The sequence below is a fragment of the Pteropus alecto genome, unplaced genomic scaffold (genome assembly GCF_000325575.1).
Source record: "Pteropus alecto unplaced genomic scaffold, ASM32557v1 scaffold239, whole genome shotgun sequence".
NCBI lineage: Eukaryota > Metazoa > Chordata > Mammalia > Chiroptera > Pteropodidae > Pteropus > Pteropus alecto.
In genome coordinates this window covers 6,720,408-6,739,605 of record NW_006494613.1, presented here as the reverse complement: position 1 = coordinate 6,739,605, position 19,198 = coordinate 6,720,408, and the positions used below count along the sequence as shown (strand labels likewise).

Genomic DNA, 19,198 nt, shown 5'->3' with positions numbered 1-19,198 from the left:
GTTTGTCTTAAACGATTTATACATACATGTGAGATCTTTCATAATTTTTTCCCTGTTCTCTGATCATTCATTCAACCAGTGTTTATTGAGTACCTGCTGAGTGCTCAGTGCTGTTGTAGGAGCTGAAGATATGGAAGTATTTTAGTTTTGGCTTGACTATTTAGTGACTAAACAAGTATTTCGATATTATAGATGCTTTCTAAACAAAACTGTCTTTGTGGCTCTTTTTCTTTTAAATTAATTAAACCACCATCAAAATAATGACTAAAAGTATTTTTCTATTTTAAGGTTGTATTAACATATAAAATGATAAATGCATATAGACATCACATTACCACGATTTAAAAAAAAATCTCAGGAAAAAGTGATACCATACCTCTATTAAAAAACAAACAAACAAAAAACTTGCAAAAGAAAAGAGCAAGGGAGAGCAAGCACAACAAATCTCACCTCAGAGTGCAAAAAAAGAAAAAAAGTTTTAGAATTAGGATAATTTTTTGGAGTTTGTATCTTTTTGAATCAAAAGTTGTATATGTTATTTTACATATGGTGTGTTTTCCCCTATTAAATCTACTACACTTTGCATTGTTTGGACTGACGAATAATTTACTTACACTTTAAGAAAATAAAGATTACTGAGTAGGTTTTTAGTTAACATTTGGAATACCCTTTAAGTCTCCATATCTTAGATGTTAAGTGATTAGAATCTGCCTCTCAGCATTAGGGTGCCCCTTAGAATCTCTAAGAACTATGTCTGAGATACGAGGAGAGAAATGGAGAAGATAGAGGGGAGGTAAAGATCACAGTTTGCTAATGTGTAAATGAGTTTCTTAAGAAATTCTTGTTCATGTCAGAAGTACTGGGTTTAAAAATGAGTCAAGTTGACTGCATTCCTATAGGGATTTCTAAGTAATCCTTTAAAAGGCTGTTTTTAGGTATTTTGTTGTCCAGAAAGATAATTGTCTTCTCAAAGTTGCTATTCTATTCTCCATCTTTCAGACATTAATAACTTACCTAGAATCAAGGGTTTTCTAAATATGGCTCAAGTATGACTACTTAATTTAAGAAGTAAAGTTGAAAGCTTTATCTTTAGTACTTTAATTGATTTAAGCTTATCGAATCTTAGTAAATTCTATATGATGTACAGATTCTATGAAAATCTAATGCAACTCTTTAGAAAAAGAATTGATATATATATTATGCAATTTTAAAAAAAATATATGGTTAAAGATTGTATTATATCCTTATTTGTTTTTACTTTAAATTTATGACTTAAACATATTTTAAATAAAAAGAATAAGATTAATTTTAGAATAAAGATTTTGTCTTCAGAAATTTACATTCATGATAGAGGAAGTTAGGTAAGCAAAGTTTATTTCATACAGATGTAAGAGTATATTTGAGTTGCCATTTCAGTAAGGAAGTCTGGCTCATGTTCTGTATATTGAGGTTCTAGTTGGCTCAAATTTATAACTCTGCTATTTCCATATTGTATATAAAGAAATGAAGTGTAGATTAACATTGATTACAATGCCATGTAATTTATCCTAATATGTTGAAAATCCGATGTTCGGAGAAACTATATTTCCATAGCACTTAAAAAAATAATTCACAAGACCACCCAAATACTGTTTTTCATAGTATAAAATATTGTCCAAATTCCTTTGTCTTTGAAAAATTATACTAACAGCCAAAATAAGCTATTATATTTTCAGACCCAAATATTTTTGTCCATTAGGATGAGCATTAGTAAATAAAGTATTATTTGTGAATTTTGATAACCTTAGTGTATCTACAGAGAGTTGACTTGAAGTATTATTCTGCACAGTTACAAACTTTATCTATATTCTGGCTACTCATAGGAATTTTTTATTTGTAATGAAAAAGAAAAAAAAAGACAATACTACTATTCTCTCAGAAATATTTTAAAAGCATTAGTGTGTCTTTTAAATTTTAAAAGTCATACATTTAATCAGTGGATCTATGAGGGATATTTTCTATAAGAAACAGAAATGCTTTAGTACAGATGGCTTAGAGAGAGTCAAACTCTAATGATTCTTAGTAAACAAGTTGGCTGTGCTAAGTACTCTAGTTTTATTTTATTTTTCATCTCTTTTGAAAGATGTTTTTTTGGAGTTTTGCCAGATCCTGCCAAGAACTGTGTAAATGGAAAATTATTCTGTGTTGACTTCTCAACTGAAGCTAGGAGACTGGCTTAGTTTACAACTTTTTTCTTACAGATTTAGAAAAAAGTAATTGATTTCTCTCTAAATTAATAAGAATTCTGATGTAATTCTAGGAGAACGTGAGGAGAAGAATCACAGAAATCAAACAGTGTTGCTTATGCAAATAGTATATGAACAGTTCCAACCATGGGACAATGTAATATTATTTTTTGCATCAGGAATTGTGCTAACCGATAAAGTATAGGTATTATTTGTATACTCATTTTACACATAAATATTCAGAGAGGTTAAGCAATTTATCCAAGTTCATACAGCTAGCAAGTAGCAGAGGCTAGATTTGAACCCAGGTAAACTGAATCCATTCTCTAAATTTAATAAACTTTCCCCACAAATGCTACAGTAGTTGACCTTTTTTTTTTTTTGCCTATTATTACTTTTTTGTGGAATTCTGTTTCTCCTACTATTGTTTGTCTTTCTATGGTTCTTATTTTTTTAATATTATCCTTGTTAATATTTCTGTCTCCCTTGGTGAACTGTAAGCTATTAAGGTCACGGATTTTATTTTATATTTCTTTGTGTTGCTATTGCTTAGCACAATTCTTAATACAGTATAGGTTACAGTATATAGGTAAACTGATGGATAGTGCAGTGAGAGAAGTTGTACCATAAGATATACAGATATTTTTGTTTGGTGTTTCACAGAAGGCAGAAATCCTCCTATTTGCATGTTAATTGGAAATTTTACTAAAGGGCAAATAGGAAGGCTGAGCTCAGCTAACCAACTTCAACCCTCCAGTCCCTTTTGTTATAGCTCAGAGTGAAATCCTGCCAGATTTGAGACAGCTGAGGCAATTCGTGCAGTTAATGCCCTAGTAGCTTCTGTGACAAAAAATGTCTCTTCTACCTTATTAAAAATGGGGGAGGAGAACAAGCAATATTCTTTCTAAAATTTAACTTATGCTACTGTCAGTCTCATATCTTTGGGAATACAGCCATATGATATTAAATTCTATAGGAATATTACAAAAACACCAGGGATTCACTCCTAGAATAAGATTTGGCTTATTTTGCTAATCATTTTAGATGATAACAGATACTACCAATGACACTCGGTTAATTATCAAAATTATTCTAAATTTTAGCTAACTCCTCTCCCCTGGCAATCTTTAGGGAGAATTATAATAAAAAGAAATTAGGAAGAAACATAGTATCTAAGGAAAATGGCATGAATCTCTAATCATGTAGTTATTTTAATGTATTCTGTTTCCCTTGTATTTCTTTATATAATTTCAGGCGAAACTATCTAGTTTTTCTGTAGACTGGTCTGTGTTTATATTTATTCCAATAGAAAATATGAGTATTGGGGAACTGTGTATTGCACAATAGAAGATATTTAGGTCATCTCTTTACACAATGACTAATTAATGGATGCTGTCTTCTTATTTTTAACAAATATGTCTTCGTAGGATGAAATTCTGACAGGAAAATTATAGGATTGGTGCCCATAATAGGATTTATGTTAATAATTGGAGGGTGTCTGCTCCTTAAAATGTAAATGGGGCTTAAATAAAAAGATTAAGAGGCAAGGATTTTTTAAGAATATTGGTATTCTTTTACAAATATCAATATGTTACAAATAAGGCAAATGTTTGTACCCCCTCACACCTCGGACAGAGATCACCAAATTGTCTATAAATATTCATTATGCATCTGTCAGCTACTCACTGAACTTGTATCTCTTGTGCTTCTAGCAATTTTTCAAGAATTTTTGTGCTGCAAGATGTTTGAATATGATATACAGATGGATATTTTAATCTTTTTTGTTTTTCCAATATTATCTACCGAAGAATATGAAAAAGAAATTTGGACTAAAGCGAGACTGTATTAATAAAATAAATACCATTTCACTCAATCTATTATGCAGTAACAAGCTCAAAAATGTAAATAAGCAAAACCCTGAGATAAAAGTTATTGCCATGTTAGAAAAAAATAATAAAATCACAAATATGAAAAAAGAATAAAATTATGTGTGTGTGTTGCATCTTAACAGAATATTAACAAGATCAGTCTCTTATGTGGTTACTTGCTGTGTTTCTGTAAATGTGATGTCTTAAAGGGAGGAATAGTTTACATTCAAAGGAGTTTGGTTTCTTCATCATAAATCTCATATGACTTTGATATATTTCTTTGAAATACTTAACACTTATGTGTATATCTTTTTCCAGCTGTGGTTGTGTAAATATTTAGATATTTCAGTCACTCATGTTTATGTTTTATCTTCCGACTGGACAGTTGTCAAGAGGATCCTGCCATGCACTTTTCCCTGATGCTGGCCTTGCCTGAAGTCAGTCGTGTGATATTCTCCAAGGATTCTTGCCGAGGGCAGCTGGCATTATCATCCTAGTTCTCATTAAAGCCTCTATCCATCAGTCCTTTTCTTCTTTCGCCCTTTCTTCTCTATAACTTTTAAAAATGTTTCCTATGCAGAGTATAGTTGAAATGATGTTGGTTTTGCCAAGTATAATATAACCTTATATCTTAGTACATTAAAAAATACCCAAATTAGCATAATTAGAATGGTGGTTGTCAGGTAGCTTATAGGAACTCAGCATTTATGATTGAAGAGAGATTTTTTAATAATAATAAATCAAGAAAGTTATATAGAGAGGTTTTGTGACCAAGTGTAGGCGGACATCTCTTCTAGAGTAGATGATTGCAATCACTAAGGGTCTTTCGTCTATATTCTTCTGCATTTCATATGTGTTCTTTCCTATTGGATCTTGGTGTAACTCCCTCAAATTAGCCCCTTAAGAAAATGAGTCATGGTTATTGATAGAAGTTAAATGACTTGTTTCTCAAAATATGTTGGTGGAAAAAACTTGGGTACCAGTGATATTGAATTTTAATTGTGTACACAGTGTATAGAAATTGAAGTTCTCAGAATATTAAAAACTGATAATATAAGAATATTTACTGAAAAAAATGCAAACTTGTATTTAGAAAAGCAACCTTTATATTTTTCAGTATAAGGAAACTTTGTATCTCCATTTATTCATCATGAAGGTCTTTACTGAGTTAATTGACTGAAAACAATTGATTTACAGGTAGGTAGTCTATGAAGGCATGAAAAAAGAATTGCAGATGTTATCAGGTTTGCTTCCTGCTGTTTTTATTATCTGCATTTTAAAATTAAGTAATCAAAATTAATACTTCCAGCCTTAGAAATAAGAGTGAACAAAACATGTTTTAGATTTTAATGTATTAATTTTAACAGTATTTATGGAATAGTTGAAAAAAGCAAAGGTTTTGAATTTCACTAGAATTGAATTCCAGCACTGCCACCTTACATCTGAATGACAGCTGAGAGTTTCAGTCCCCCCATGAGGACACCAGATATAACACCCACCTTATAAAGATGTATTTGTGATAAAAGAGATAACAGATATTGATTTTCTTTTCCATTCTTTTTTTTTGTTTAGATAATAAAATTTTATTAAAGCTTTTATAGCGATGATAATTACTATTTATAATTTTTATTATTGAGGTTAACTAATCACTTGTTAAAATTCCATTCAGGATTTATTGGAAAGTTTCTTTCCTGGAGTTTATGCGTTATGAGAAATGTGAGATTTCTATGTTTTTTTGTTATAATTTGCAAATGTATTGGCTCTACAGACAAGTAACTCACTTTTCGCTAACCCTATTCATTCTCTTCAGAATGTGTGTGTGTGTGTGTGCGTGTGTGTGTGTGTGTTTAGTGTGTTCCTCAGAAGCAAAGGTCAGTGTAACAAGATCAGTCTCTTATGTGGTTACTTGCTGTGTTTCTGTAAATGTGATGTCTTAAAGGGAGGAATAGTTTACATTCAAAGGAGTTTGGTTTCTTCATCATAAATCTCATATGACTTTGATATATTTCTTTGAAATACTTAACACTTATGTGTATATCTTTTTCCAGCTGTGGTTGTGTAAATATTTAGATATTTCAGTCACTCATGTTTATGTTTTATCTTCCGACTGGACAGTTGTCAAGAGGATCCTGCCATGCACTTTTCCCTGATGCTGGCCTTGCCTGAAGTCAGTCGTGTGATATTCTCCAAGGATTCTTGCCGAGGGCAGCTGGCATTATCATCCTAGTTCTCATTAAAGCCTCTATCCATCAGTCCTTTTCTTCTTTCGCCCTTTCTTCTCTATAACTTTTAAAAATGTTTCCTATGCAGAGTATAGTTGAAATGATGTTGGTTTTGCCAAGTATAATATAACCTTATATCTTAGTACATTAAAAAATACCCAAATTAGCATAATTAGAATGGTGGTTGTCAGGTAGCTTATAGGAACTCAGCATTTATGATTGAAGAGAGATTTTTTAATAATAATAAATCAAGAAAGTTATATAGAGAGGTTTTGTGACCAAGTGTAGGCGGACATCTCTTCTAGAGTAGATGATTGCAATCACTAAGGGTCTTTCGTCTATATTCTTCTGCATTTCATATGTGTTCTTTCCTATTGGATCTTGGTGTAACTCCCTCAAATTAGCCCCTTAAGAAAATGAGTCATGGTTATTGATAGAAGTTAAATGACTTGTTTCTCAAAATATGTTGGTGGAAAAAACTTGGGTACCAGTGATATTGAATTTTAATTGTGTACACAGTGTATAGAAATTGAAGTTCTCAGAATATTAAAAACTGATAATATAAGAATATTTACTGAAAAAAATGCAAACTTGTATTTAGAAAAGCAACCTTTATATTTTTCAGTATAAGGAAACTTTGTATCTCCATTTATTCATCATGAAGGTCTTTACTGAGTTAATTGACTGAAAACAATTGATTTACAGGTAGGTAGTCTATGAAGGCATGAAAAAAGAATTGCAGATGTTATCAGGTTTGCTTCCTGCTGTTTTTATTATCTGCATTTTAAAATTAAGTAATCAAAATTAATACTTCCAGCCTTAGAAATAAGAGTGAACAAAACATGTTTTAGATTTTAATGTATTAATTTTAACAGTATTTATGGAATAGTTGAAAAAAGCAAAGGTTTTGAATTTCACTAGAATTGAATTCCAGCACTGCCACCTTACATCTGAATGACAGCTGAGAGTTTCAGTCCCCCCATGAGGACACCAGATATAACACCCACCTTATAAAGATGTATTTGTGATAAAAGAGATAACAGATATTGATTTTCTTTTCCATTCTTTTTTTTTGTTTAGATAATAAAATTTTATTAAAGCTTTTATAGCGATGATAATTACTATTTATAATTTTTATTATTGAGGTTAACTAATCACTTGTTAAAATTCCATTCAGGATTTATTGGAAAGTTTCTTTCCTGGAGTTTATGCGTTATGAGAAATGTGAGATTTCTATGTTTTTTTGTTATAATTTGCAAATGTATTGGCTCTACAGACAAGTAACTCACTTTTCGCTAACCCTATTCATTCTCTTCAGAATGTGTGTGTGTGTGTGTGCGTGTGTGTGTGTGTGTTTAGTGTGTTCCTCAGAAGCAAAGGTCAGTGAGGATGTCCTATGTAAAGATAAATAAAAAGAGTTCAGTCACCAAATAGTTTGAGAAATGCTGCATATTATAACTTTCTTCTGGCTAATTATAATGTAAATAGCAAGACCAATACACCCTGATAACTGTAACTCTTGTTTTAAGCAATACCTATTAACTATTTGAGGAAAGGATACTGAAATTTTAGACTTTAATAGAATAGAAAGCATTTTTATTACTAAAGGTCTTTTACTGAATGCTGCTGTAGAAACATGGTGAAAACTTGGGTCTTAGTTTATTCCTAAAAGTTATTCTGGCTGTGGTCCAGCTATATGGGACTGCAGGTTAGGGATCGAGAGAGTCTTGAGCTCTATTGCACTTTAGTGGAGCCTGGGCAATCTCCAGGTTCTGTAACTGGCTGTTACTTCCTCTATACAATCTCCCTAGGTAGTTTTATTCTTTTTCATGGTTTCAGTCTCTAACTTGATTTTCATCTACAGTCTCAGTTGAGATTTCTTTTCTGAGGTCAAACTTGGATAGTTAATTAGCAACTTTTCATTTCCATTTGGATATTCTAGAAGTACTCCAAACTCTCCATGTCTCACACTGAATGAATTGTCTCCTCTGTCTTTCCTCTTACCAAATCCCACTTATTTATTTTCTAACTTCATTGAGACTGCCCTTCATTCATGGTTCATATTAGAAACTTGGAATCTCCCTGCTCTCTCCTTCTCCATCCTGTGCATTTTTCATTTCCATTTTTCCTCACATTGCCAGCAAGTAAATCCTGTTGATATTTTAACTGTATATCTCTAGATTCTTCTTTTTATTTTTCCTTCTGTCAATACTCAAGTTCAAATTCCAGAATTTATTGCCTGGAGAGTGCAAAAGTATCCTGACTCATCCCTTCCTAGCTTAACCTGTTACAGTCCAGTTTCATACGATTAATAGTGAGCTCTTCAAAATCAAACATGATCCCTTGCTTAAAATATTTAAATGTTCTTGTTGCCTTCAGTCAGGTTCTAGAACTTTGCTTGATGTGCAGAGCCCATCACATTTTGTTTTTAGCTACTTCTTCAGGCACATGCTTCGTAATCTCTGACATGCATCTTATACTCAGGCCATACTAACCTACCTGCAAGTCCTGTAAGCGTACCATATTCTTTTGTCACTGTGCCTCTGGGTGAAATCATCTCCTTTCTTTTTCTTCTTAACTCTTTATTTAAGACTCCTCTCGAATTTTATGTCATAGGATGCCTTTTTGGCCTTGCTCAGATAGTCTTAACTACCCTTTCTTTGTATTCTCACAGCAACCTATGCACCCTATTTCCTATCTGAAATGTTCTTTCAGAATTTAAAATAAAATTTGCTTTAGTTAAATATATATTACCTCAGCAGTCTATCCTCATTAGCATCCACCTTTTAAAATTATAGCCAAAGTAAAGGCCCGTACTATATTATAATGCTTTATTTTCTGAAGTTTTACAGCACTTATAATTGAGTAATCTAAGAATTCAATTTATATTTATTTTGACTTCAATATAGCCTTTGTGAGAGAGTACAGGTTTTGAAGTTATTATTTTTTTTTCATGTTGCAGGTTATTTCTTCCTCTTTTAGAGCCTAGTTTCATTAAAAGAACTTATAATATGCTGTATACCATGCACTAAACTAAAGCTATTTCTCTATATTTTGGTTTATGAAACTATTACTCAACATTTCAGATTATATTTTTTTTGTTGTTTCATGGTGGATGTAAGCAAATAATAGGTATTTTAGTTTCATCATTCATGTATTGATTTCATTAAGAAAGAATGTCAACTGACATTTTTTAATAACAGTTTTTAATAACCATGCAGAATTACAGTCCTATAAAGATTAAAGAGTGTGCACACTGGCTACAATTAAAAAAAAATATATATATATTAAAGTCTCTGTATAGGATGCATAGTTATTAAGCTTCAGATCATTCCATTCAAATAGGTCTTTCCTGTGAACACTTTATTCATTTTTTTATTTATTCAGCATATATTTACTGTTTATGTAAATATAAACTCTGCCAAGCGCAAGAGGAACAACTACAAGCAAAATCAGATCTGTTGTTCTTACAGAGTAATGGGACAGACAGATAATATTCAAAATATCAAACAAATGAATTTAAATCGTACTTCTGATTATTTTTACCAACGGTAGCTATATAGTGTTATTTAGGCTTATACAAGGAGCATTTAATTTTTGTTATAAATATCATGGAGGGCAGAGATTTGAAAGAAGAGTGGGTATAAACTATAGAAAGATCATTTTGAGCCCAGATACTGTGGCAGGCATAGGCCTGTGACAAGAGGAAGCTCAGAAAATTTGTGGAACTAACAGAAGCCTAAGGTGAAGAAATTGGAGTAAGGAGTGGAACAGGCAGAGTCTGGAGAGCCAAATAGAGGAATAAACACTCTGGCTCTTGTAGATCTTGTTAAGGACTTTAAGAGCAATGAGTTTATTTTAAGAGCCATTGAAGTAGGGGAGGACCCAGATTCTATTTACATTTCAAAGTCTTCATCTGGCTACTTCTAAATGAAGCTATTTAAGAACTTTCTTAAATCCTGGTGGCAATTGATAGACGTTTGATTCGGGATGGTAGCTGGCAGTAGAGATGGAGATGGAATAGACTGATGTGAGAAATTCTGGGGAGGGTCAGAGACACAGAAATGGAGGTGTCAAGGAAGACTGGTTTTTACTTTTCATTATTCATTGAGATTGGAACACTGAATGAGAATGAGGTTTGGAGCACAGTTAAATTAAGCATTGGGATGTTGAATTTGAGAAAGCTCTAAGAAATTTTTATATTAAGTCTATCCATGGCAGTAATAAGGTAGGGATGCTAAAAAATATGAAACTTGATTTTTGTTTTAGGGATTAAAACCTCATTAGAAAAACGAGGTATAGCCACAATATTTAAATGGCACATGCACTCAGGACTTCATTTATTAAGTAATACATAAGATCTAGAATATAACCCCTCATGTAATATCCTTTCCCATTTAATATATTTAATAAATTGCTTAAACTCAGTTATTTAACGTTTCATCTTTGAAGTCTATTAAAACATCAGCGCAATTATAGGAGACTAATGAACTTAATTTATTAACATAGTGTGGAAAATATATATACTTTTATTATTTAGGAAGATATAAAAGTCTCTATAAAGAAAAGTTTCATCATATATTTGAATATAAACGTTCATTAGTATATTAGTGTATATTTTGTGAAGGTGTTGATTGATGTTAGTTAAAAAGGAGGTTCCAGGAAGCCATGCCATTTTTTGTAATACTCAACAATTATCTAAAGCATTCCTCTGCAAAAAACAGGCACATACATGGCACAGACAGGGTGATGGATTCTGAAAGGATTTGTGAACAAGAGATTTGAAGAGCAGACAGGATTTATTCAAAATTTAAGCAAGAACAAACACTTTCTAAATAGAAGGTGAGAGGATTCAGGAATTGGGGGGAGTAGTCAAGATGGACAGCAGAAGGATTAGTTAGTAAATAGATTAGGAAGGGTAAGTCAATATTACTCAGTGTTTAAATAGTAGTGCTAACGCATAGGCTTTTAAAATAAGACTTTTAATTGATTTCAAGTGATGATATGAAGTTATTTGTCAATTCTTCTGCAGGCTCCCGTCTTCGTCAGGAAGATTTTCCACCTCGCATTGTTGAACACCCTTCAGATTTAATAGTCTCAAAAGGAGAACCTGCAACTTTGAACTGTAAAGCTGAAGGCCGCCCCACACCCACCATTGAATGGTACAAAGGAGGGGAGAGAGTGGAGACAGATAAAGATGACCCTCGCTCACACCGAATGTTGCTGCCAAGTGGATCTTTATTTTTCTTAAGAATAGTGCATGGACGAAAAAGTAGGCCGGATGAAGGGGTCTACGTTTGTGTAGCAAGGAATTACCTCGGAGAGGCTGTGAGCCACAATGCATCGCTGGAGGTAGCTAGTAAGTAAAATGGGCTTTCTGTGTTTCGTAGAAGGGAATGGAAAAGTGGGATCTTTTACCTTGATAATGACAATAAAAAATCAAACCTATATCACATCTTTACCTGAGGAAAATCTCTAGCTTTGTGTATGAATAAAATCACTGTTCCTCATCCTAGCTGGTTATTCAAGCTAAATTGGGATTTATACATAGTTGTTGAACTATATTACTTTTGATTTGGAGCTGTTTACTGTTAACCTTTTCACTGAAATCAATATATTCCCCTCCTTTGTCTTTTAAAAATATATTTGATATAAGTATGTTTCTGAAAGAATAGTATAGGATATTTTTTCTCATTAGGAGAATAGTATAGGATATTTGTTCTCATTAGGAGAAAAACTAGTAACATAACATATAGTTTTAAAATGGTTCTAATTCTTAGAACTATGTTATACTTTTGATAAAACTATATCCAGATAAATGTATGTATATGCCTCATACCTTACTATCTTGGCTATTATAGTGCACCCTGGGAAGAAACATGTGTAACATTTCAGGGAGTTTATGGTTGTTTCTTTTTACAATAGAAAAGCAGTTCATCTGAAATTACCTTAAGAAGGATTTATTGATGAGTGATTAAACTGTTATTCTAGAATCTAGATGTGTATTGTATTTGAATAAGAATTAGGCTTCTCTTGTTTTCAATAAACATTCCAGAGGTAGCCAGAAAGTTTCATTCCCTTGAAAGAATCCAGCTGTGTATATGTATATATGACAGAAATCAAGAATTGTATAGGGATTAGAGGGACAAATGAAATTTAGATCTAATTCAGTTTAAGTTTAACTATATAATTATATGGGAAACTCTCTAACTATGTATTACTTAATGATTAATGTTTGGATATAATTTGTGTTCAAAATTTTAACTTTATAATCAGTTTTCATAATTATTAACATTATTTCCAACATTCAACTAGAACTTAAATATATAGAATCACACATAATTATAAAATCATAGACAGAAAAGAATTTAAGAACAGATTATTTCAACTCAATCATATTATTAATGTAGATTCAGCCCCAGAAAATTTAGATGATTCAATCATGCTTACAGAACTCTGTCATCCTTAAGTTGAGTCAGAATGCCAAAGATGTCTGATATAAAATTTAGGTAGAATAAAATATTAAAGTAACCATTTAAAACTATGTCTGAACTAGCCACTCACATTTTTAAAACATTTACTTGAAACCTAAGTTTATATTTCTGTATTCACTGTTAATTGATAATTAACTTATTGTTCTTTCTCTTATTGGGTTGATTCTCAGTGAGGGTCTTAGAACTAAATCAGTGTGAGATGCACAGAAGCTATAACCACAATGGAAAGCTGTTTTCTTCTTTCTTTTTTTTTGAGCCCAACTTTAAATGTAGCACAAGCAAAAAAAGTTTAAAGTTTCAACTTATTTATAAAAGGACATATATTATGTTTTGATAAAGTCATTTTCAAAGTTATGAGCACCTTTCTAACTCTTAACACATTTATATTTAAGATTAATTATTTCCTGTGGAGATACATTTAAGTTAACATTAGAGAATACATTTAGAGAAACAAGAAAGATGATGTAAATGACCTAGCCAACTCCTATATATAGTAGGTAAGAAACTAAAGTTCAGGAGGGAAAAACTGTGATTGTTTATCCTCTGGAATTATAATTCTTTATAAATGAAGTGTATACCAACAGAAATATCAAAGATCATCCTGTATTTCTGTATTATTCCCTACTCTACTTGCTTTCTTAACGTTGTCAGAATTAAAATAAATAAATAAATAAAAGATTATAGACTTTAAAAGAAGGTCTACATGCTTACCATCTAGAACCTCCTTTCTAAAACACCTCTAGTTTTGCCTCAGACGATCAAAAAGTCCTAATGCACTGGGATTTAGAGAGCTGCCTTTTCTGAGCCAGCTTTTGTGTCGATATTTTAAGATACTATAAATTTCCAATTAAGTTCTCTTTCTAAGCTAAACATTGTATTACGTCAAGAGTCCATTATGGGAAAAGCTCTTTTAGTCTTAGTCATCAAATATGCCAACATGTAATTGGATGACAAAAGATCGTTCAATAACTTTTACCAGTAAAATATTCAAATACGTAGTCTCCTAATGCAAAATTCACGGATTTTACTGTGATATTTCTTATGCTTCCCAAATGTTTTCAAGCTCAAGAGAAAGAGAGTATTATAATTTACCGAATAAAATTTAATAAACGTTCTTTAAAAAACTTTAAGATCATATTCAGAAACAATTGGAAAGGGAGAAATGTATAGATACTTTGTATTTATCCAATATAGTTTGATACTAATAAGGGTAGTTTGATCATAAGGATTCTTGTAAATGATAATAATAATTATTTGAAAAAAGTTTGAATAATGTTTGCTTCTAGTAATTTTTATACTGGTTTAATTGCAATAATTAAAAACGTTTGTATTTGGACAAATTATATTATTTGGACACAAGTTATATGGGAAAAATTAAGTACTTTATAGTTAAAATGGTTTTAAAAAATTAGAAACTATTATTTAGTAAATTCCTGCTTCAGCACACTACAAACAGATATGTAGTAATTAAATTCACATTTATTTCAATTATTTATTTTAGGTAATGGTTGCTGTTCATTTACCATATTTAAATAAGCTTATGCCCTCAAAGTATTTTACATATCACGTGAATAACTGTTGTTGGGGTGGGGCAGAGAAATACAGGTCATATTTCATGTAGGTTAAATCTATAAAGTGCTGTTATAGTTTGGTTTAATTTTTTTCTGAGAATATTACTACTTTTTTTTTTTTTCAAATTTCCTTAGTTTAAGTATTAGAAGTTCAATAAGAACTATTCTTATTCTTCCCAAAGGCTCAGACACAGGAAGGTAGAGATTGCATCAAATTTCTTAGTGAAACTATAACCCAAAATAATAGCAATAACAAAAGTGTCTTGAGGCAACACACGTTTCACAGCACAGTTGTTGGTAATGCTTTAAAAAACATTCGTCTGTATTTTATTTGCCTTTAAACCAAGTTTTACAGCTGTAACAACAACTAGATTTTTTGGTTCCTAGCAATTGTCATAAACATTTACAAAACATGATATAGAAAGTCATTTAAAACCTTTATTTCTGTATAGAAAGTATAATATTTTTGTCTATTGTTTTCAATATTTATTTACATTTAAATAATGTACCAAAAATATTGTATTTATTGGTTATTATTAGAATTGTTTGATTTTATTTTTGTTTAAGTTCTAATTATAACCAGGTTAGATCCAGTGAAAAGCACTGGCCAACTTTTTGGAGCTGATCCTAGCCATGTGGTAAAAGCTGTATTTCTTGTTCTCTGCAATTAAACTTATCTTACTAAATTATAAAGTACAAAAATTAGAATGATAAGTATATGGTAGTTTTTATACCTGAAGTTTCTACCTGGAATTTTTGGAAGTATCTCTCTGTAACTTAAACAAATTTTTAATCACAGGTGCATTTTTAAAATTTATTTTTTGATGATTATTTTTCTTTTTGAATCAAAAATGATGTATCTAGATGGGGACATTAAATTGGAAAATTTAGAAGGAATTGCTGTTTCTAAGATTTATGAAAATTCACTATTCAATTTCAAATCCAGCTTTTTAAAATCATCTTGCAAAAAGTATTTTCTTGTTTGTTTTCTGTTAGTTCTATTTGAAAGTCTACTAAATGTTTATGAAAATGTCTTATGGATCTATTCTTTTATACCCAACATTACCGATTATTAAATTTAGAACTCCATTTTATATCTGGCACAAATTGATAGCACAGTTCATTGATACAATTTATATTTAATTAATAATTGGATCTTGGGTAATTACATTGAATTTTAAGGAAAATTAATTTGAACCTTGACCCTCATGCTTTCCATTGTAGAACATGACTCTCCACATCATCTGCTAAGCAGTGCACAGTCAGCATATGGCTATTTGTTTTCTATTTAAGCTGTTTTCTCCTGTGGAAGAGAAATTCCCTTCAGAATAGGCAGACATCTGCTGGCTGTCTTAGCAGTAAAATCACAGAACTATCTTTCTGGGAAAAAACATCATTTTTCCCAATGAATAAAAGAATAAGATACCCCAGATTTTATTAACTGAGATGCTTTTTAATAGTAATTATTTTGAGGTAAAATGTTTGTATTTTGCAATACAATAATATTATCCAATATTTTTCATTTGGGTGAAATGAGTAAGTGAATTGACCGTGTGTGTTAAGTGTTCATGTGCTTGCTTAGGTACAATAGAATGTACTTCCAAAATCTGGACCATGAAGACAGATGGAAGGAATATTCCTGGAGGTTAAATTGTTCAGATGAGCAGGTGGAAGTAGAATGTGTTATTATATTATAAAATATTGATTGATTGATTGATTGATTGATTGCATATGGGTATGTGCACTGATATGATAGGCTTTATCTTTGAAATTGTACTAGTTTTATATCGCATCTAAAAACAGTCCTTGCTTTCTCTACTTAATTTGTCTCATAGTTTTTTTTTTTAAACTTGCCATTTTCAAGTGCATTGGTTAGATTCTAAAACATTTTTATATATCTTATTTTTGTTTATGTGTTCAAAGAAAAAATGTTAAAGAGTCATGTAGTTTAATGATTTTACCATATCTTTTTACTTTCTTGTAAATTTCTATTCTAAAATGCACTGACTCTTTGTTCCAAAATTTGTTCATGATTAAAGGAAATAATGCAATGAGGTGTGTAGCATAATGACTGTCACATAATTATAAATCATAAATATAATTGTAGATGCTGTTGTTTTCACTACTTTTTTCTCTTTGGCTCCAGTATAGTTAGACATTAGGATTATTTATATAAATTGGATCTGGATGCTTCTGACTTCAAAAGTGGAGTCAGTTCTGACCTCTTTATGAAGCTGAAGATAGGTGTGTTAATATACTAAAATTTAAATAAAATGCTTCAGTAATTAAATTTTCTTAAATTAATTTCTGGTTAAGTAGAGCATGTATTGAATATTATTAAATTCCATCTTGAATTGAAATCAGTGGTATGAGAAATTTATCCTTAACCTTGGATCCTCATTGCTAATGCAGGACATGCAAATAGTATTGATTTAAATCATTTTTGTTCAGGGAACAAATAAAAAGTTCATTTTTATAACTTTTGCAGTTATGATAACATTCAATTTTTTATAATTACATATTTGTTCACTTAAGTAAAGAAGACATATTGCTAAATTCAATGACTTGATTATATTCATTTAAAACTTGACTTTTTGCTGTCAATCAGTATAATTTTGTTGCTTCCTGGCTTATTCAGTGCCTGCTGCTGTAACAACAAGAATACCACATACAAGGTGGCTTAAACAACAAAATTTATTTCTCACTGTTCTGGAGGCTGGGGAGCCAGAGGTCAGGCTGCTAGTATGGGTCAGTTGTGATGTCAAGTTTCTTCACATCGTGCAGAGGGGGATCTCTGGTCCCCTTTTCCCTGAATAAGGGTACCAATTCGATTATGGAGGTTTTCTCCCCCTGGAATCATTCAACTCTAATTACCTGCCATGAGCCCCACATCTAAATATCATCACATTGGAGATTAAGGCTTCAATATGTGATTTTTTTGGGGGGAGGAGGGTTGACACAAGCATTCGGTCTATAGTACAGCCTTTTATAAGTAATTTTTTTGAATTTTTATTGTATTTATAGTTATTTTATCATCTTAAGTAACTGAGAAATAAAAATCAGAAACTCATGGAAAGTATTAGGAGAGCTCAAGGATGTAAGTAGTAGTAAGTCCATCAGACAACTTGTTGCATCCACATATCATATTTAAATTGTTTTATAAGTCAAGTGTAGGCATGTTATGCCTTCAAGTAAATGTACAAATTCTTTTATGTTGGAAAAGTAAGAGCAGCATTTTTTGGTTACCCCATTAAGAGAGAAGCCAGCTGACATTTTCTTTTGAAAGCTTGTAAAGATTCTCTTTATTCATTTATTTTTTTGTTCTGTCTTTTCAAAGAGTATTTAATGTGAAATATAAAAGTAGAAACCTATATTCCATCATTCATGTGAAATGGTAGAGATGATGGGCATAAGAGAAGATTTGAGTTTTAATGGGTATTTTAGTAGAAAAGGATAAAGTTTGCTGACCATTTTAATATGAGTGTTAGAGAAGATGGCTATGTCAGAGAATATACTATTAATTCATAAAAACTAACAGGACATAGTTTATCTTAAAACTACTCTTAAACAAATTATAGGCTCAAAAGATGTGTACCGTTGACTTCTTGACTAGGCAAAATTTTATTGTTTTTCCTTCATTTCCTATAACTGTTAGATATTAATCTTTAGCATATTCGTAGAAAGATATAATTAGAGTTAGGGGCACATTATACACTTTCTTTACTGCTAATCACAGCTTTAAAAAGATGATTAATAAGCTTACAGAGATAGTTTTTAAATAACTTTGAAAAATTATATTTTATTTCTGACTACAGAACTAATATATGCTCAGTATAGAACATTTTAAAATACATGCTCTTGTGATCTAATTAACTACCACTGAAATTTTGGTGGATATCCTTCTAGATAGTCTAGCATTCCTATATGTTCTGTAGGTAAAACAATTTTAATAAATTAATATTCCATTTTTTTTATATTGCCAAAAAAGACATAAGATATGTTGGAACACATACCTATGGCATAAAGACTAAATGGAAAAGTTGAGCTCTTTATATTAAAAGCTACAAAACAATTTCTGTCCACTGAATATTATAAGATACACCATCCTGGACCAGATTCAATCCAGTAATCTTGGGGTTAAAGGTTACATATTACATTACCAGTCTCATGAGCCACTCCTTTTATTTTCACAAAAAGTAGATAGTGTTTATACATGCTGGAAAGTACTAAGATGATTATTTCAACACTAGTTGATGCTTAGATATAAAGCCCCTTGAGGCTTCCGGAAAATCAATTCAGTATTTAGTTATTTATGGGAACTTCTTGGCAGTGTCTCTTCACATCAACATTACTGTCTTTAAAAAATAATAAAATAACAAGGTGGATCTGTTTTTTTCTCAGATCTTATCATCATATCACTCCTCTTTTTAATTCTCCTAATTTACTTATGATTAAATGCTAGAAGTCTTTCCCCATACAAGGAGTAACTTGAGAATCATTTGTATTTATTTTAGAACTTTTACTTCAGTGACAAGTTTATTTTATAAAACATACCCAAAAACTTTAGTATAATTAATTTTAATTAATACGATATAAATTAATTTAAGCTGTCATTAATTATCAATTTCAACTTTTTTTGTGTCAGGTTAGAATAATGTACTATTGAATGTTTTTCTGTTTCTTTGTTAACACAATGTGGGTATTAAAATATTATTCTTAAAAAGCCAAAAATTAAATAAAAATATGAAGAATACCAACATATAGTTTATCCAAAAAAATAGTGGGTGTAACTTTCTAGGCATTCTGCTTAGTTCTAAA

General features: G+C 31.0%; 1 protein-coding gene across 4 annotated transcripts in view; it reads left to right on the top strand.

Annotated features, from left to right (window-relative positions):
• ROBO1 (roundabout guidance receptor 1) overlaps window positions 1-19,198 on the top strand; it is a 385,827-nt gene that overhangs the window by 54,753 nt on the left and 311,876 nt on the right. For all 4 annotated transcript variants that reach the window (XM_006926234.3, XM_015600202.2, XM_015600203.1 and 1 more), the window contains exon 2: window positions 11,348-11,674. In XM_006926234.3, coding sequence (XP_006926296.2) covers window positions 11,348-11,674 — 327 coding nt within the window. The remainder of the gene's footprint in view (window positions 1-11,347; window positions 11,675-19,198) is intronic.